General features: G+C 38.4%; 1 protein-coding gene across 3 annotated transcripts in view; it reads left to right on the top strand.

The window, feature by feature from the left end:
- NTRK3 (neurotrophic receptor tyrosine kinase 3) overlaps positions 1-14,469 on the top strand; it is a 383,693-nt gene that overhangs the window by 191,829 nt on the left and 177,395 nt on the right. For all 3 annotated transcript variants that reach the window (XM_063314185.1, XM_063314186.1, XM_063314183.1), the window contains exon 11: positions 3,680-3,782. In XM_063314185.1, the coding sequence (XP_063170255.1) occupies positions 3,680-3,782 (103 nt within the window). The remainder of the gene's footprint in view (positions 1-3,679; positions 3,783-14,469) is intronic.

Raw genomic sequence — 14,469 nt, forward strand, 5'->3', positions numbered from 1 at the left:
GAAAACAAAGCAGAAAACTTAGTTTTCACTTGTAGAAAAAACAACTAGGCAGATCTGATAAAGCACAACATGTATAAAATATGAGGATAATTCCAGACTGGAGAAAGTACTAGCCTGCAAGCAAGCAAACATCTCTTTATTTTATGCATTGTGTATTTCATTTTTAAAGGAAGTAGGGTTTACAATCAAAGCAAAGTTGCACAGAACAGGAAGAATATTTTCCCAAATAGTGAGGGAAGATCTTTTAAGAGAAAGCTTTCAGTACGCTCAAAAATGAAGGATAAATTAACTGTCAATATGTTTACATATAGATTCTGAGCTGCCTCCAGCAAAGCTAATATTCAGCCTCTTTTCTTTTGCTTCCCCCCTGCCTTATTTGTGGATTCCATTGCTATCCTTCCTCGCTCTTCAGACTTTTCATAGATACACAAATTCTGTTGTTGGCCTTGAATGTTGTCTGTGGGTTATTTTTCTCATTACATGGCAGAAAGCCTGGGCCTCCCACCTAGAGAATGCTTGATTGGGGCTGCAGCAAATCTTGTCTGTTTGCTGAGTATGTCAGCATGATAGGCCTCTTAGTGAAAATGAGTTGATCTCACTCACACATTACTTTGTTTGTAGTTGTTAGCGTACTCACCCTTACAAAATCTGGAACGTGTGAAATGTCCTCATGCGGTTAACATCATGTCCCCTAAGAATTCACATATGAAACTAATAGCATTCTTACACAAACCCCTTCTTATCTCAAGAATTACTAGAATTATTATCCAATACAAACAAGATTTCAACATCTCAGGAAGGCCTGGTTGTGATTGTTAAAAACAAATATGTTTGTTAAGGCACAGACACTTGTGCTCTATGGTTTTCCTCCATCAGATGAATCCAATTCTAGTTCATAAAATCTGTTTTATAGTGGTGGCTCTTTAAGGTGTCAAGTTGCTCAGTTGCTTTAAATATAGCTGCCCTTCTGGATAAAGCTATCATAAAATGTCCTTCTTTAGCCGCTACAAGTATACTGATTATAATGCATTTTCTCTACTAGTACTTCCCATTTCTGACTGTGGTGCTTTGGTGCCTTAAAACGTCTGCCAACTAAATTTATTACTCTGTAAAGTATCATAAGCCCTTTGGCATTTTGAGGGCTGTTGGTTTAAATATAGAATGTTTTGATTTAAAGTGCCTTCAGATTCTCCATCCTCCTTTATTTTGATGCAGAAGGAAAGTCCACCAAGGTGTATAAATGGAAATGAAAATTTGTTCACAGCAATGATTGATGCCAGGATTCAGATTAACTCCACATCTCTGACCACTATTGGTTCCAATCAATCCCTTCTGTTGAGCAATAAGGAAACCGCCCTTCCATTTTATTTATTTATTTATTTATTTATTTATTTATTTTAGGTTCCCTTCACTATATATTATGTCTATATTATGTGATAGTTTTTGTAAATAAACATTTCTTATCTCATCAGTGTAAGAGAATTCTTTAGCTACTTTTGTGCTTTGTTTATGCCTAACTGAAGCAGGGCTCTGTCTTATCAGGCTGATATTATAAGTTGGCAATAGCTGTAATCCTGAACATAGTTACTTGTGGATAAGTACTGCAATGGGATTTAATTCTGTGTTGACAAGTATATGACCTAATCCCTTATAAGTAGGTATTTGTGCCTTAAGGAGAGCCAGATTGGTGTATGGTTAAGGCACCAGGCTAGAAACTGAGTTCTAGTCTTGCCTTAGGCACAAAGCCAGCTGGGTGACCTTGGGCCAGTCCCTCTCTCAGCCCTAGGAAGGAGGCAGTGGCAAATCACTCCCAAAAAACCTTGCCAAAAAAACTGCAGAGACTAGTCCAGGCAGTTGCCAGGAGTCAACAATGACTTGGAGGAATGAATGAATGAATAAATAAATAAATAAAGTCTTAGACTTTATATCTGAGGCATGGTTGTTGCGGTAGGAGCACTGGCACAACCACACTAGCCATTTCTCTACATAAACCTCTTTCATGTAAATAATATTTTAAGGGAGGCTTTCATTCATTCATTCATTCATTCATTCATTCATTCATTCATTCACTCTATATGGCTGCCCATCTCACTATAGTGACTCTGGGAGGCTAACAGCATTTAAAATCAAAATAAAAATAATGTAAAACATCAATACATATAATAGCAACTGAGATAAAACTGATTTGCCACAAGTCAGCAACTTCCCAGGCTCCAACTAACAGTCTGAATCCCAAGCCTGGGAACACATCCAGATCCACATCCAAGGGGTTCTCCTACTTTGGGCAGGGGTTTGGAGTAGAAAACGCCCAAGGTCCCTTCCAATCCTATTACTCTATGACTCTATGATTCATCTTCAAGGCTTTGCAAAAAACCAACAGGACTGAGGTCATTCTAATCACATGGGGTATAGTGTTATAAAGGGCAGATGCCAGCCTTTCTAAAGAAGAAGTAGTCTCTGACCCTAATAGTTTAAAATCTTTGGAGCAAATACCAGCTATAGGATGCTTTTATTTCCATGTGGCAGCAGAATTGCTAGAGACCCCATTAACAGTGCAGAAAACCAGCTATTGCAATTGATCATTTTAGAGCTTTAGCCTTTTAAGTTATTGTCATTAATTTACATACTATTCTATTTTTATACCCTATTATTATAATTCATATAGTTGCAACTTTAATATTAAATATAGATTGCCTGTAGATCTTTGTGATACACTGATATTATAATTCATGTCAGCTTTTTAAAATTTACTTTCAGTTATGAATCTATAGTTTTGCCCAAATTATATAAATCTCCACTATATTCACTTTTGTCTTTAAAACCTAAAACTTACCATTTTGGTTATAGGATTGTTATACTGTGAGCCTGTTAGAGTCAGTCTGGAGTTGGGCAGCACCCAAACTTAAATAAATAAATAAATAAATAAATAAATAAATAAATAAATAAATAAATAAATAAATACATACATACATACATACATACATACATACATACATACATACATACATAATGGTATTGCCATTTTAATTTGTACTATTGATCTAAATTTTAGTCTTTTCTTGTAATATATAATTTTGATTATTACCACAATGGGATGGCTGTAATTTTATTCTTGAATGGTATATTGGTTGATTACCAAAATAAAGAGACTTGACAACTTGATCGAACAGCAGAGGACACAGTTATAATTGAGCTCAAATACTGGAATGATATGAACCAGTTGAGTTCGAGAGCAGTAATATGTTTAGCCTAAAAATGTCCAGTGATTGAACAGTACTCTATATGTGTGCCCAACCTTTCTAGTCCTTAACTCAGAAGTATATGTTATTAATTTAATGGGGGGAAAAGTTGAACTGATGTTCTGCTATGGCCTTATCCTTTTCTGATGGTTTATTTTTCTATATATTTTTCTTGGGTTTATCTCTCTCTCTCTGTATGATATATGCACATAAACACACTTCCTCTTCATTTTAATCTATAAGAGAAACTTATAATGTTATGTTGTTTTTACTTTATTTGAAATAAGACAGTTCAATTATTTAAATTGTTTTGTTATTTGCAGAATTCTGGTCAGTGACTGTAAAAAAAAGGCTACTACTACTAACAGAAATATATAAATTTGAATGCAAGTGATTTTGAGAATTCAATGAGCCTCTAACATCCAGAATGTCCTTTATAGGTATCGATCGCTGTGGGACTTGCAGCTTTTGCCTGTGTCCTCCTGGTGGTCCTATTTATTATGATCAACAAATATGGTCGGCGGTCAAAGTTTGGAATGAAAGGTACAAATCAATCCCTTTCCCCCTCCTTTGATGAACTTGATGCTGGGAGAGGTAGGTGGGAATTGTTTTCACAGGGTTTCTAGGTATGCTTTGGTTCAGGGTTTGCAAATATCTTCATATGGGGAAGACGATTGTGCAGTGGAAAGAGGTATACTTTAAAGCCAGCAGACCAAAATCAGGAAGGCCCAAAGTACTGTTCTGTATTACAAAGAACAGAATTCAGAAAAAGGAGAACAACTTCTGGGCCATTATGACTGGGGGTCACGAATGCTAATTATTGGTTTGTTATGTGCACCGTGCTGGGCTTTGGTTTGTCAACTCACTTAGTAGTGAATAATACCTGCTTCATTGACAAAATGAAAGTGGCAGTAGCTCCAGTCTCAAATACTAAAGGGAAATTTCAGGGAAGAGTGATTAATGATTAACACCATAACGAATGTGGTTTGGGTTCAAAGTCAATGCTGAATTGAGCCCTGGGGGTCCCTCTTTCTGTTCTAGGATTATGTGGCCATCACCAAGGGAAAGCTTTTGACTTACACTTTTGTTACACAAAACCCAGATGCCCAGTCAGCTGATATCCCAGGAAACTACCACTGCACTCCACAAGCACACTATTACAGATGCCACAGAAATGGGGAAGCTCTCAGGTGCTGCCAAACTTTTCTTTAAAACTCTTTAAGAGACTCCCAGAGAGAGAGAAACTGCAGTGCCCCAATTAAGGCTAGCATCACCATGAACAGAGTTGAGGGAAGGCTTATATACCCACCCTTTTCTTCCCATGCTTTATCTCTCCCTGCATCTGGAGAGTTGAGTGAAAAAGAAAATGGCAACAGAGTTGAAGTTCCTAGAATAGCCTCATAAAAACTTCATTTCTGAGCTTTTCCTTATTTGCATAATGTTGATCCAGAGTGATTAATTATCTCCAAACCACCCTTGGAAATTTGGGTCTAAAACTCATCCCTTCTAAACACAGTGCTGACTGGATTCAGTTATTTGCATGACACACCGCCCTCTCCCCTGCCCTTCCAACCCAGCAATCCTGTTGTGCAAACAGAACTTTTAAGTACCCAAGTCCAGAGAATAAATTGAGTTGCAAGGACATTGCTAGTTGCACAAAGTGCCAAACACGATGAGCATTCAGATGTTGGCATTCTGTATGCAGGCAGTCAACCAACATCGCTAACTGAAGTCCGTGATAAAGGGATAATGGTTATGACCCTCTTCCCCACTCATGCTTCTTTTGAATACCTAAGTAGTAGATTTTTTCAAGCACAATATATGTACTCACATAAGGAATGATTTAATATTTGCTGTGGGTGATTATTGAAACTATTTAGAAAGGTGTGAGCATTCCTAATGTCATAATTACACTGTGCTCCTTGGAAGAATGTGTAAGAGGTGTAGCAGTTAGCTGGAATTCATTCTCTTTTGGCCACACTTCTCTGTCAAGTTGTAGCCTCCACTACTTCTATCATAAATCATAGACATAAACTTCCCTCTGCAGAGTTAATTCTTTTTCTTTTTTAGAGGCTTTTTATCAGTAAGGCTGTTAAGCAGAATCTGCAGTACATGAAGGTGTCTCAAACCCAGGATGGCTGCATTTTCCTTCTTTGATTTATCTAGTCAATATCTCTCTATAAGTACAAGGCAAGTTGAAACTCTTCCTGTTTATTTATGTAGTTATTCCTTTCTACTTTCCCCTGCCACCTCTCCTGTTCAGGCTTTTGATTCAGGCCGTTTCTCCTGAAAGATGATGGTGAGATTTTAAAGTTGAAATAAAGGCCTCACATTCCCCAATTGTGGTTGCCTGCGTGATTGGTTTAATTGCATGGCATTCCTTCTTCATTAGTACTGAGTTAATGCTCATCTGAGTCATTTGTTAGCTTAACAGCACACATTTCAATTTGCTAAGCTGAGTCAAGCAAACAATAGTGCTTCTTCCTCTGCAGGGTATTACGTGGGGAACTACCTATCTGAAATACCTTCATCCGGATTATTAATCAGAATGTGCATCAGTTAACATATTTTTGCTTGTGTTTCCAGGCACAATTCAAAGAACTTTTTAAGTTTTAAGTAGCACTTAAAAGTTCACCATTGCAAGGTTATTGGGTATTGGGAGGTGGGCAGGGGAAGGACTGAGAGTTGGTAAAGCAAGGATGGATCCCCCTTGCCAAGTTTGGAAGGAATTCTCGAATGGGAATGGGATTTAAATAGGGATATTGCACGGTCCCTCTTTCATTTGAAGTATAATTTTGCTTCTCTGCTACTGGAAGAGCAATGGAATCCTATGTGTAGTCTGGTAGCTGCTATTCCTCCCTCTGAATCAAGAGTCCTTGTTGATGATAATTACTAAAATCTAAAGTACTGTTTTCTATGTTTTGAGATGGGGAATGAATGAAAGCTATAATTTAAGATGAAACCTGCAATGTAATGTAGGCATATTACAGTCTGAAAAGCCCCAAGAAAACTTATGAGATTTCACCCATTTCACTGTCCCATCCATATGAGAGAGGCGGCCCCATGAACTGTGCCCCTGTCCCCCAAGTGTTATGTGCAGCTCGTGGCCACCAATACTTTGCCCATCCATCCTGCGTGTACACTGGCATGCAAGAACCCAGGAACAATACATTTAATTTGCCCACCCACCTGAAGGATGATGATGATGATGATGATGATGATGATGATATTTTTTTCATTTTTTTCCTCATTATTTACCAGCTCAGCTTAGGTTAACTTGAAAGGTCTGAGATCTATAAGAATATCTTCCCTTGTATCCTTTAAACTATCTGCTGAGATGCTAATCTAAGACCCTTACGGTTTTACAGAGGAGTATTGTGGTGATACCCTGGTGTAACACACAAACTCCCTCAAACTCTGCTGGCATTTGCTTAGTGCCAAAATGGTTGAACCCTTTAGACCAGAACTGCATGGAGGATGTTGCCTTCCAACATGCCTTTTGTGGCCAACAAAATGTGTGGAAGCAATATTTGGGTCCCTTTTTGCATTTGGGGTGTTTGGCAATTTTAAGGGGAAGAAGGGTGTCTTTAGCTCTGCAGGTGCCTAAACCATATTTTCCACCCATTGAAAGCATTAAATTTAACACATGCACCCTGACACACATGCCCAAAAATAGATCTGTGGCCCTTGAGCTAACCAAAATTGTTCCACCTTACTTAAAGTCCCCATTCAGCTAAGGCTGTGATGGTAGAAGATATTAAGTTACTACTTACCTCTAATGCATTTTATGGTTTGGTTAGCATCAGAAGATTGCTTTGAAATGAAACAGCCAACTGGGAACCTCAATGTGAGGGCAAGTCAGATTTTTTTCTTTTTTAACCAAGGCCAAAAATATATTTATTTTTGTTTTGTTTTAACTGAAATAAAATGGAAGAAGACAAAGAGATACTGTATGGCCTTTTTAAAAATCATTGTGAATTTAGCTTGCTAAAGCTATTAAGCAGTAAATGATAAAAAGTTAATTTAAGAAAAAAAGTAATCCATCAAATTGAGTTCCGCACACTCTCATTCAAATGGCCTTAAAACCATTCTGCTCCTCAGATGAAAGTAAGGGGATAGTAAAACAACTGTATGGAAAAGGAAGAAGGATGGCAGGGAGGAGGAGGAGGAGGAGGAGGAGGAGGAGGAGGAGGAGGAGGAGGAGGAGGAGGAGGAGGAGGAAAGAAAATCAATGATTGCTTACAATCCATTCTCTGATGCTTTAGAGACTGCATTATCATTGGCTCATTTGCTATATGCTTCCATCAGCTTTGATCAGAGCAGCTATATGAATGTGAATGTCAAAAGTACTTGCAAAGACATTCCACTACAATTTAGAATCAGTTAATAGGCACTTAAAACTAAGTGGCATCCTATCTGATTATGATTGTGGGGTCCTTAACACTTTCCCCCATAAATATAGAGTAACAGTCCTCCAAGTTTATGGCCCAACAATACCAGCATTTTTTTATTTTAAGGGGAGCAGCTCCTGTGATTTATTTTTATGTATAAGATTTATAAACTGCTACTCTCCAAGGCTCTGGGTGGGGTGGGGCAGAACATAGGACATTTGCTTCTGGTCACAGAATGACATTTACACACACATGCACGTGCATATACAAGACAGAATATAGAAGAAAATACACACACACACACACACAAAGAGAGACTGTAGAAGAATGAATTATTCAAAACTTGTATAAATTAGCACTCCCCACCTGAAAAAAACAGTAGGGGAGTATGCATATTGAGATTATCTGCTGATTACAAGAGACACTGCTGCATGCATCTTTTTTTCTTCTTCCCTGAAGTGTGTTTTATACATACTTGCAAATTGGTCATTTGATTATAGGCTCTGAGCTACAGACCCAGAGGTTTTCTAGTAAAAGCTACAGAGTCTCTGGCAAGGCATGATGTCTGTTTTTTGCTATGCTGTTTAGATTTAACTCTAAATACCCTCATTCTTATTTCCCTTGCATTGCTAAGGCAAGGAGTGACAATCTGTACCCCCAAGCCCCATTTTCTGGTTCCTATAATCCACACTAATCACTACAGATAGAGGCAGAAACTTTATTTCCATCATTGACCAATGAAAATACATCGTATTAAACAAACAAAGCAAAAATATCCCCTAACATCAATTACTGTTGGCAACCGTTTATGGGCCAAGCTCACACATAATGTAGCAGAATGTTATTTATTTGTTTATTTATTTATTTTCTATCCTGCCCTTATTATTTTTATAAATAACTCAATGTCCATACTCATAACACTCAAGGCAGCAAACATATCTAATACTCCTTCCTCTTCCTATTTTCCACACAACAACAACCCTGAGAGGAGAGTTGGGCTGAGAGAGAGGGACTGGCCCAAGGTCACCCAGTCGGCTTTCGTGCCTCAGGCGGGACTAGAACTCTCCTACCACGCCTGATTGGCTCTTGGGCTGAGAGGGAGGGACTGGCCCAAGGTCACCCAGCCGGCTTTCATGCCTAAGGATGGACTAGAACTCTCAGTCTCCTGGTTTCTAGCCTGTTGCCTTAACCACTAGACCAAACTGAATTTTGCTACTTTTAGAGAAATACATTTGTCTTTGTTGTTTAACAGATAATGCAAATAAAAATTATCAGAGTGCTCTGGGAATTTAAATAAAACGGGGGGGGGGGTAATAAACTGGTGGTGAATGTCCCTGTAGAACTGACAGTACAAAAGAACATGGGCCCTGGCTGCCACGGCACCCATGTCAGAGGTAATATTGGTTTTCATATGGGGTTTTCCTATATTTCCCTTCCAAAACAGCTGTGGGGAAGGCATTAAATCGGACTAGAGATAGGGGTCTCCTGGATTTGGGAACTGTAATATGATATAAATGCAAAGCAGGTTTAGGCATTAAGATTTGGTTATTAGCACACATTATATTATATTATATTATATTATATTATATTATATTATATTATATTATATTATATTATATTATATTATATTATATTATATTATATTATATTATATTATATTATATTATATTATATTATATTATATTATATTATATTATATTATATTATATTATATTATATTAATCTACAGGCCAAGAAAACACCGTGAAAGCAGCGTTCCCCCAGGAGTCAGAAAATGACTTGGGGACCTTTCTTCTTCTTTCTTCTACAGTATTACCAGTAGGTGGTTTGTTACCATTTTGGAGCAGGAAACATACAGAAGCTATAGAATAGGCTCAACAAGGTTTTACACAGTCAATGTTTCTGCTCTCCCAAAGCTAAGAAAACAACTGAAAAATCTGAAGTCTAGTAGGCAAAAGTCTTCCAGAAATTCATTCAGAGATCCATTGGCTTTAAACTGTAATCATTCCCTTAGCAGACACACATTGCCAGAAAATGGTATAATTCGAACTTTAGTCCCTAGCTCAAAATGAAAAAAAATAAAATAAAATGCTTAGCATGCACAACACTGTTTTTAGTTCTTATCTGATCTTTTATTTTTCTCTCTCTCACTACACTGAAGTAGTGAGAAGTTTTTTTTTTTTTTTCTTTTAATGGCATCAGTGCTTTAGGGCATTCTGAACTTGTTAAGGTTTTGACCTTTCTGGGTGTGTATCTCTTCTTCTTTATTGGGTTTTAAAACCCTCTGGATCTACTCTTCTTTTGTTCGTTGCTGGTTCTTCTCACCTGCCTTTGAACCTGAAGTGATTTCTACAAGAGTCACAGCAATAAGTATTTTATCCCTTGACAAATCGAGTGTGTGTGTGTGTGTGTGTGTGTGCGCACAGGCATACATACATAAACATATATACATATATACAAACACACACCATAAAAGTTGTCTACTTCCCATTCATCCATGAAAGAAAACACAATCTGAGGTTGTAAAAAGCAATCACCAGGCTGAACCTGTGTGCAAGTTCTCTCAGTAGCAGCCTACCAGAAAGAAAAAAAAAATGCACAGAAGAACCATATGATTTCCCAATAAGAGGACATACCTGTAGTCTTCTCATAAAGCTTAGGAACTGTGACTCAGTACACAGGCTCTAACATAGCTGTGATATCCATCTGTGAACAGCAAGTCCTTTTCTCTCTCTTACTAAATGGCTTGGTTCCTGTGATTCTTGTCTCTGTAACCCTGAGTGGTGTGTTTAGAGAATGTGTCTTATTTGTTCGGTTTGAATGTTGTCTGACAAATCAAGGAGCAGAACAACAAGCTTATCTTGAGCATTTGGGAGCTGTCTCTCCCAAAAAAGAGCTGGGCAGAAGGCACCGCTAGCACTAATAACTTACATGCAACAAAACCTTTACATTTATTTTATTTATTCCTTCAATTTATATAGCTGCCCATCTTACTTTTACATGACTCTAGGCAGCTTACAATAAAACAAATTAAAAAAAAACAAAAACAAAATACATAATACATAATAGAAAACAAAGAACAAAAATAAAAACAAAAACACATAGCAGCTGGGCATGATCTAATCTATCATCCATATAACCAGGAGATGGGCTCTAACCCACACCCAGGGTCCTAGGCTGAAGCACAAAGCCAAATTGTCAAAGTCTTACAAAAGGCCAACAGGGTCAGGGCCAACCTAATATCAGGGAGAATGATGTTCTAAAGGGCAGGGGCCACAGTAGAAAAGGCTCTTCTTCTGACCCTCCCTGACAGTACCCGGAGCATGTCCTTCCTACCAGCTCAGGTACGATGATGGGTTGAAACAATTACCCTTGTTGTTTCATACTTTCCTGAAACCTTAGGAAGGCCTAGATCTGGACTGGGATCAGATTCTGCTTTCTACCTTCTCTGAAGTAGTCCTCTGAAATGGCCTCATAATTTCATGTATATATTCTGCCTAAGATTCTTCAGTTCATCTTCACCCCCATTTTTGCTCTTGCTGTCTTGGGTTTAATACTGGAGGGTCCCCTGTTGGACAATACTGCAACATTGGGTGTCTTCCAGACTTAGAAAGCTCCTCAAATTCTTCTTGGTCCCAGGTTGCATTGGTATTTTTCACTGTTTTTGCTGAGCAGAAATTTTGATTTCAGGCTTGGGTCCAGTGATTAGATTTAACTTAACTTTAATTTCTTGGGTATCTTATGTTGCCTGTTAGCACTGGAAATAAACAGCTAGACAGTTACAAAATCTCCTAGAACAAGGCTCATATAAGGCTTTGAAAAATCTATAACCAATGTAAGGTACTGGTTTGATTCTGAATGCCTAATTAATGTCAGAAGGAATGGTAAAAGCGATCCAATTTTTTTCCAGTAGAAATATATTTTAGCACTTTTTTTCCCATCATTAAAACAAAGGATATCTTAGTAGCCTCCCTGTTTATCCAGGATTTTTTTTTTTTTTTTGGTTCTTAATGTTATTCGCAGTGAAGTGGCCTGCAATATGATAACATGCAACTGATAGAAATTATTTGCTGGATTTTACATTTATGTATTTAAATGTTTTAAATCTACCCGAATCTCAAACATAAGCCAGTTGGAGATTTCTGCCTCTTTGCCCAAGAGAGTGTTTGTAGGAAAAAGCAAACTAGAAGCAGTAAGGTTGTGAGGACGATGGGTTGATGAGGAACATTAGCAGATTAGCACTATCCCAGTCCAGAGATTCTGCAGCTGTTTGCAGAGCCTGCAGGACAGGGAGGGAAAGGCTGTGTCAGGGTGAAGCAGCAATTTTGCTCATGGCAAATTTGGAAGGGATGGTGTCGCATGGCATTTGTGGCTTGCTTTTCATTTGCCATTGGCATTTCGGTTTTAACTTTCTTAAAACCCCACATTACCTAACTTTTCATTTATCGAAGTATGACCCCTGGAGTTTCTGGGTACCTAAACAAATATCCCATCCTATTTTCATCCTCCCCTAGTTTGCCTTCTCAATTTAATGATAACCTGTCCCAGACTTTGCTATGAAAATAATCCAAAAACACAGTTGCTACGTAACTGTGAATCTAGAAAGTTTCCAAATCCCAATCTATGAATAGCTGCCCTTCAGTTTCTGGATGAATTTAGGAAGCTGCATCATACTAACTGGCTTTATACATTACATCACACAATCAGCAAAGCCAACCTTCCTTGACCAAAAGCAATAGTTAAGAAGTGTGTGTATGTCTGTATGCTTGTGTGTATGTATGTATATAGTGAAATTTCATCTATCTATGCAAACTATGTGACCCTTCTGCATGGATTTATTTTTTTGTGTCCCAGAACAAGGATAATTCTTTGGGAAAGTTCCATTTAAAACAGTGCATTTGTGAACATCCCCAAATTTATGCTAATTTTAAGTGCAAAATTGCATACAAAAATGTGTTAAGTCTACTTAACTAAAGACATGTGTATACTAAAGAAAATGAATAAATGAAAGCATATTATGGGATTGTTAAATCCCCAAGGGTATATTATGGATAGATTTATAAAGTATGCATAAATATGCATTCACTGAAAAAGCATGGCAAAATAGCTGTAGTTGGACATTGTGGCTGTTGGATTGTATAGTTTGCCTTTTCTTCAGGAGCTCAAGGCAACATATAAAACATTAATTCCCTTTCCTATTTTCTTTCCCATAGGAACCACTCTTTGTAGTATGTTGGGTCAAGAAAGAATTACTGGCCCAAAGTCACCCAGTGACCTTCTAAGACTGAGGCTGAACTTGAGCCTGGCTCTCCAGTCCTAACCCAACACATTCATCACTATCAAGCAGTAGCTGTTATTGATTGACTAGCACCCAGGTCATTGCCCAAATCTTTTTATATTTTCTCACATGCTTCCCTTTTGTATTTACTAAAGTGAGGACAGGCATACAAGCAAAGAAATGTAGAACTTTTAAGACATTGGATTTTATTTGTACCTTTTTTATTTTTAGAAAGTAGGCAATTCTTCTTGAAAAACAGCCAGTTTGGTGTAGTAGTTAAGGCACCAGGCTAGAAGGTGGGAGGCTATGAGTTCTAGTCCCACCTTAGGCACAAAGCCAGCTGGGTGACCTTGGGCCAGTCACCTTCTCTCAGCCCTAGGATGAAGGCAAAGTCAAACCACTTCTGAAAAACCTTGCCAAAAAACCTGCAGGGACATGTCCAGGCAGCCACCAGGAGTCACCAATGACTTGAAGGCATACACACACACAGTTCTTGGAGCATGGGTGGCAGGCAAGAATGATAGAGAACAAGATGCAAGAAACCAGTCAGCTATCAGCCCAGAGTGCAAGACACTGAATAACAGTCCTAAATTATAGGAAGGCAAATTCTGGTTGAATGTGAAGAAAAGCTTCCGACAGTCAAGGCTTTTGACAGAGGAACCAATTATGCAGAGAAAGGGTAGTTTCCTTTTCACTGGATGTGTTCAAGAGAGTCTGGACAGCCCTTTGTCCAATATTCTTTAACTTGGATTCCTGCACTGATTGGCAGTTAGCCTCAAAGGGCCCTTTCCACTCTGCAATTATTAGTCAGTGACTTCAACTTCAAAGAGTCAAGAAAAATTGCCAACATGTTAGAAAGAACACCCCTTCACTCACAGCCAATTCTACCAGCTCTTCCAGCCATTCTTGCAGTTATGAATAATTTTTGCAATGACAGGAAATCATTAAAACTTCACGGATTTAACTTGCCCAGAAACAGTCATTCTTCATCTATGAAGCAAGTTCCATATTTTGCAAGTGGCTTCTCAAACAACTACAGCAAAGGAAGTTTTGACTGGGTTGAAAGCAGAATCTGGTTCCTTTTGTCGGTTCCTTCTGGCTCTGTCCAAGAGCCACTGAGGAGATGTGGGGGCCAGATTTTACCCAGCTGATGACCAAAGGAGTAGTTGCTGCTCTTGCTCTTCTCTTTCTTTATTAGAAGTACAAGTCTTACAAAGTTAGTCAACACGTATTGCTTAAGCAGCTCTTTTTACACAGACAGGCCTCCTTGGAGCCAAATGCTATTTTGGTATTCCCTGTGGATGTGTCTTGAGTTACGCTGACACACGTCAAAAGAGAGATTGCATTGTGCTTCTTTAACAAAAGAAAAGGAAGGAAGAAGAGATTACATGGTCTCCTGGGCAATTCTTGAAAATGTCATGCTTGCGTTTTGACAGGTGATGTGCCTATCTCCTGGAAGTGGGTCATGGAAGTAATGTGGACAAGAATGGGGATGAAATGTCTCAGTTCTCTTAGCACGGGCTCTTGATTCTGGTATCCCTGATGCAAGCCATCCCCTTAT

The sequence above is a fragment of the Candoia aspera genome, chromosome 13 (genome assembly GCF_035149785.1).
Source record: "Candoia aspera isolate rCanAsp1 chromosome 13, rCanAsp1.hap2, whole genome shotgun sequence".
Lineage (NCBI taxonomy): Eukaryota > Metazoa > Chordata > Lepidosauria > Squamata > Boidae > Candoia > Candoia aspera.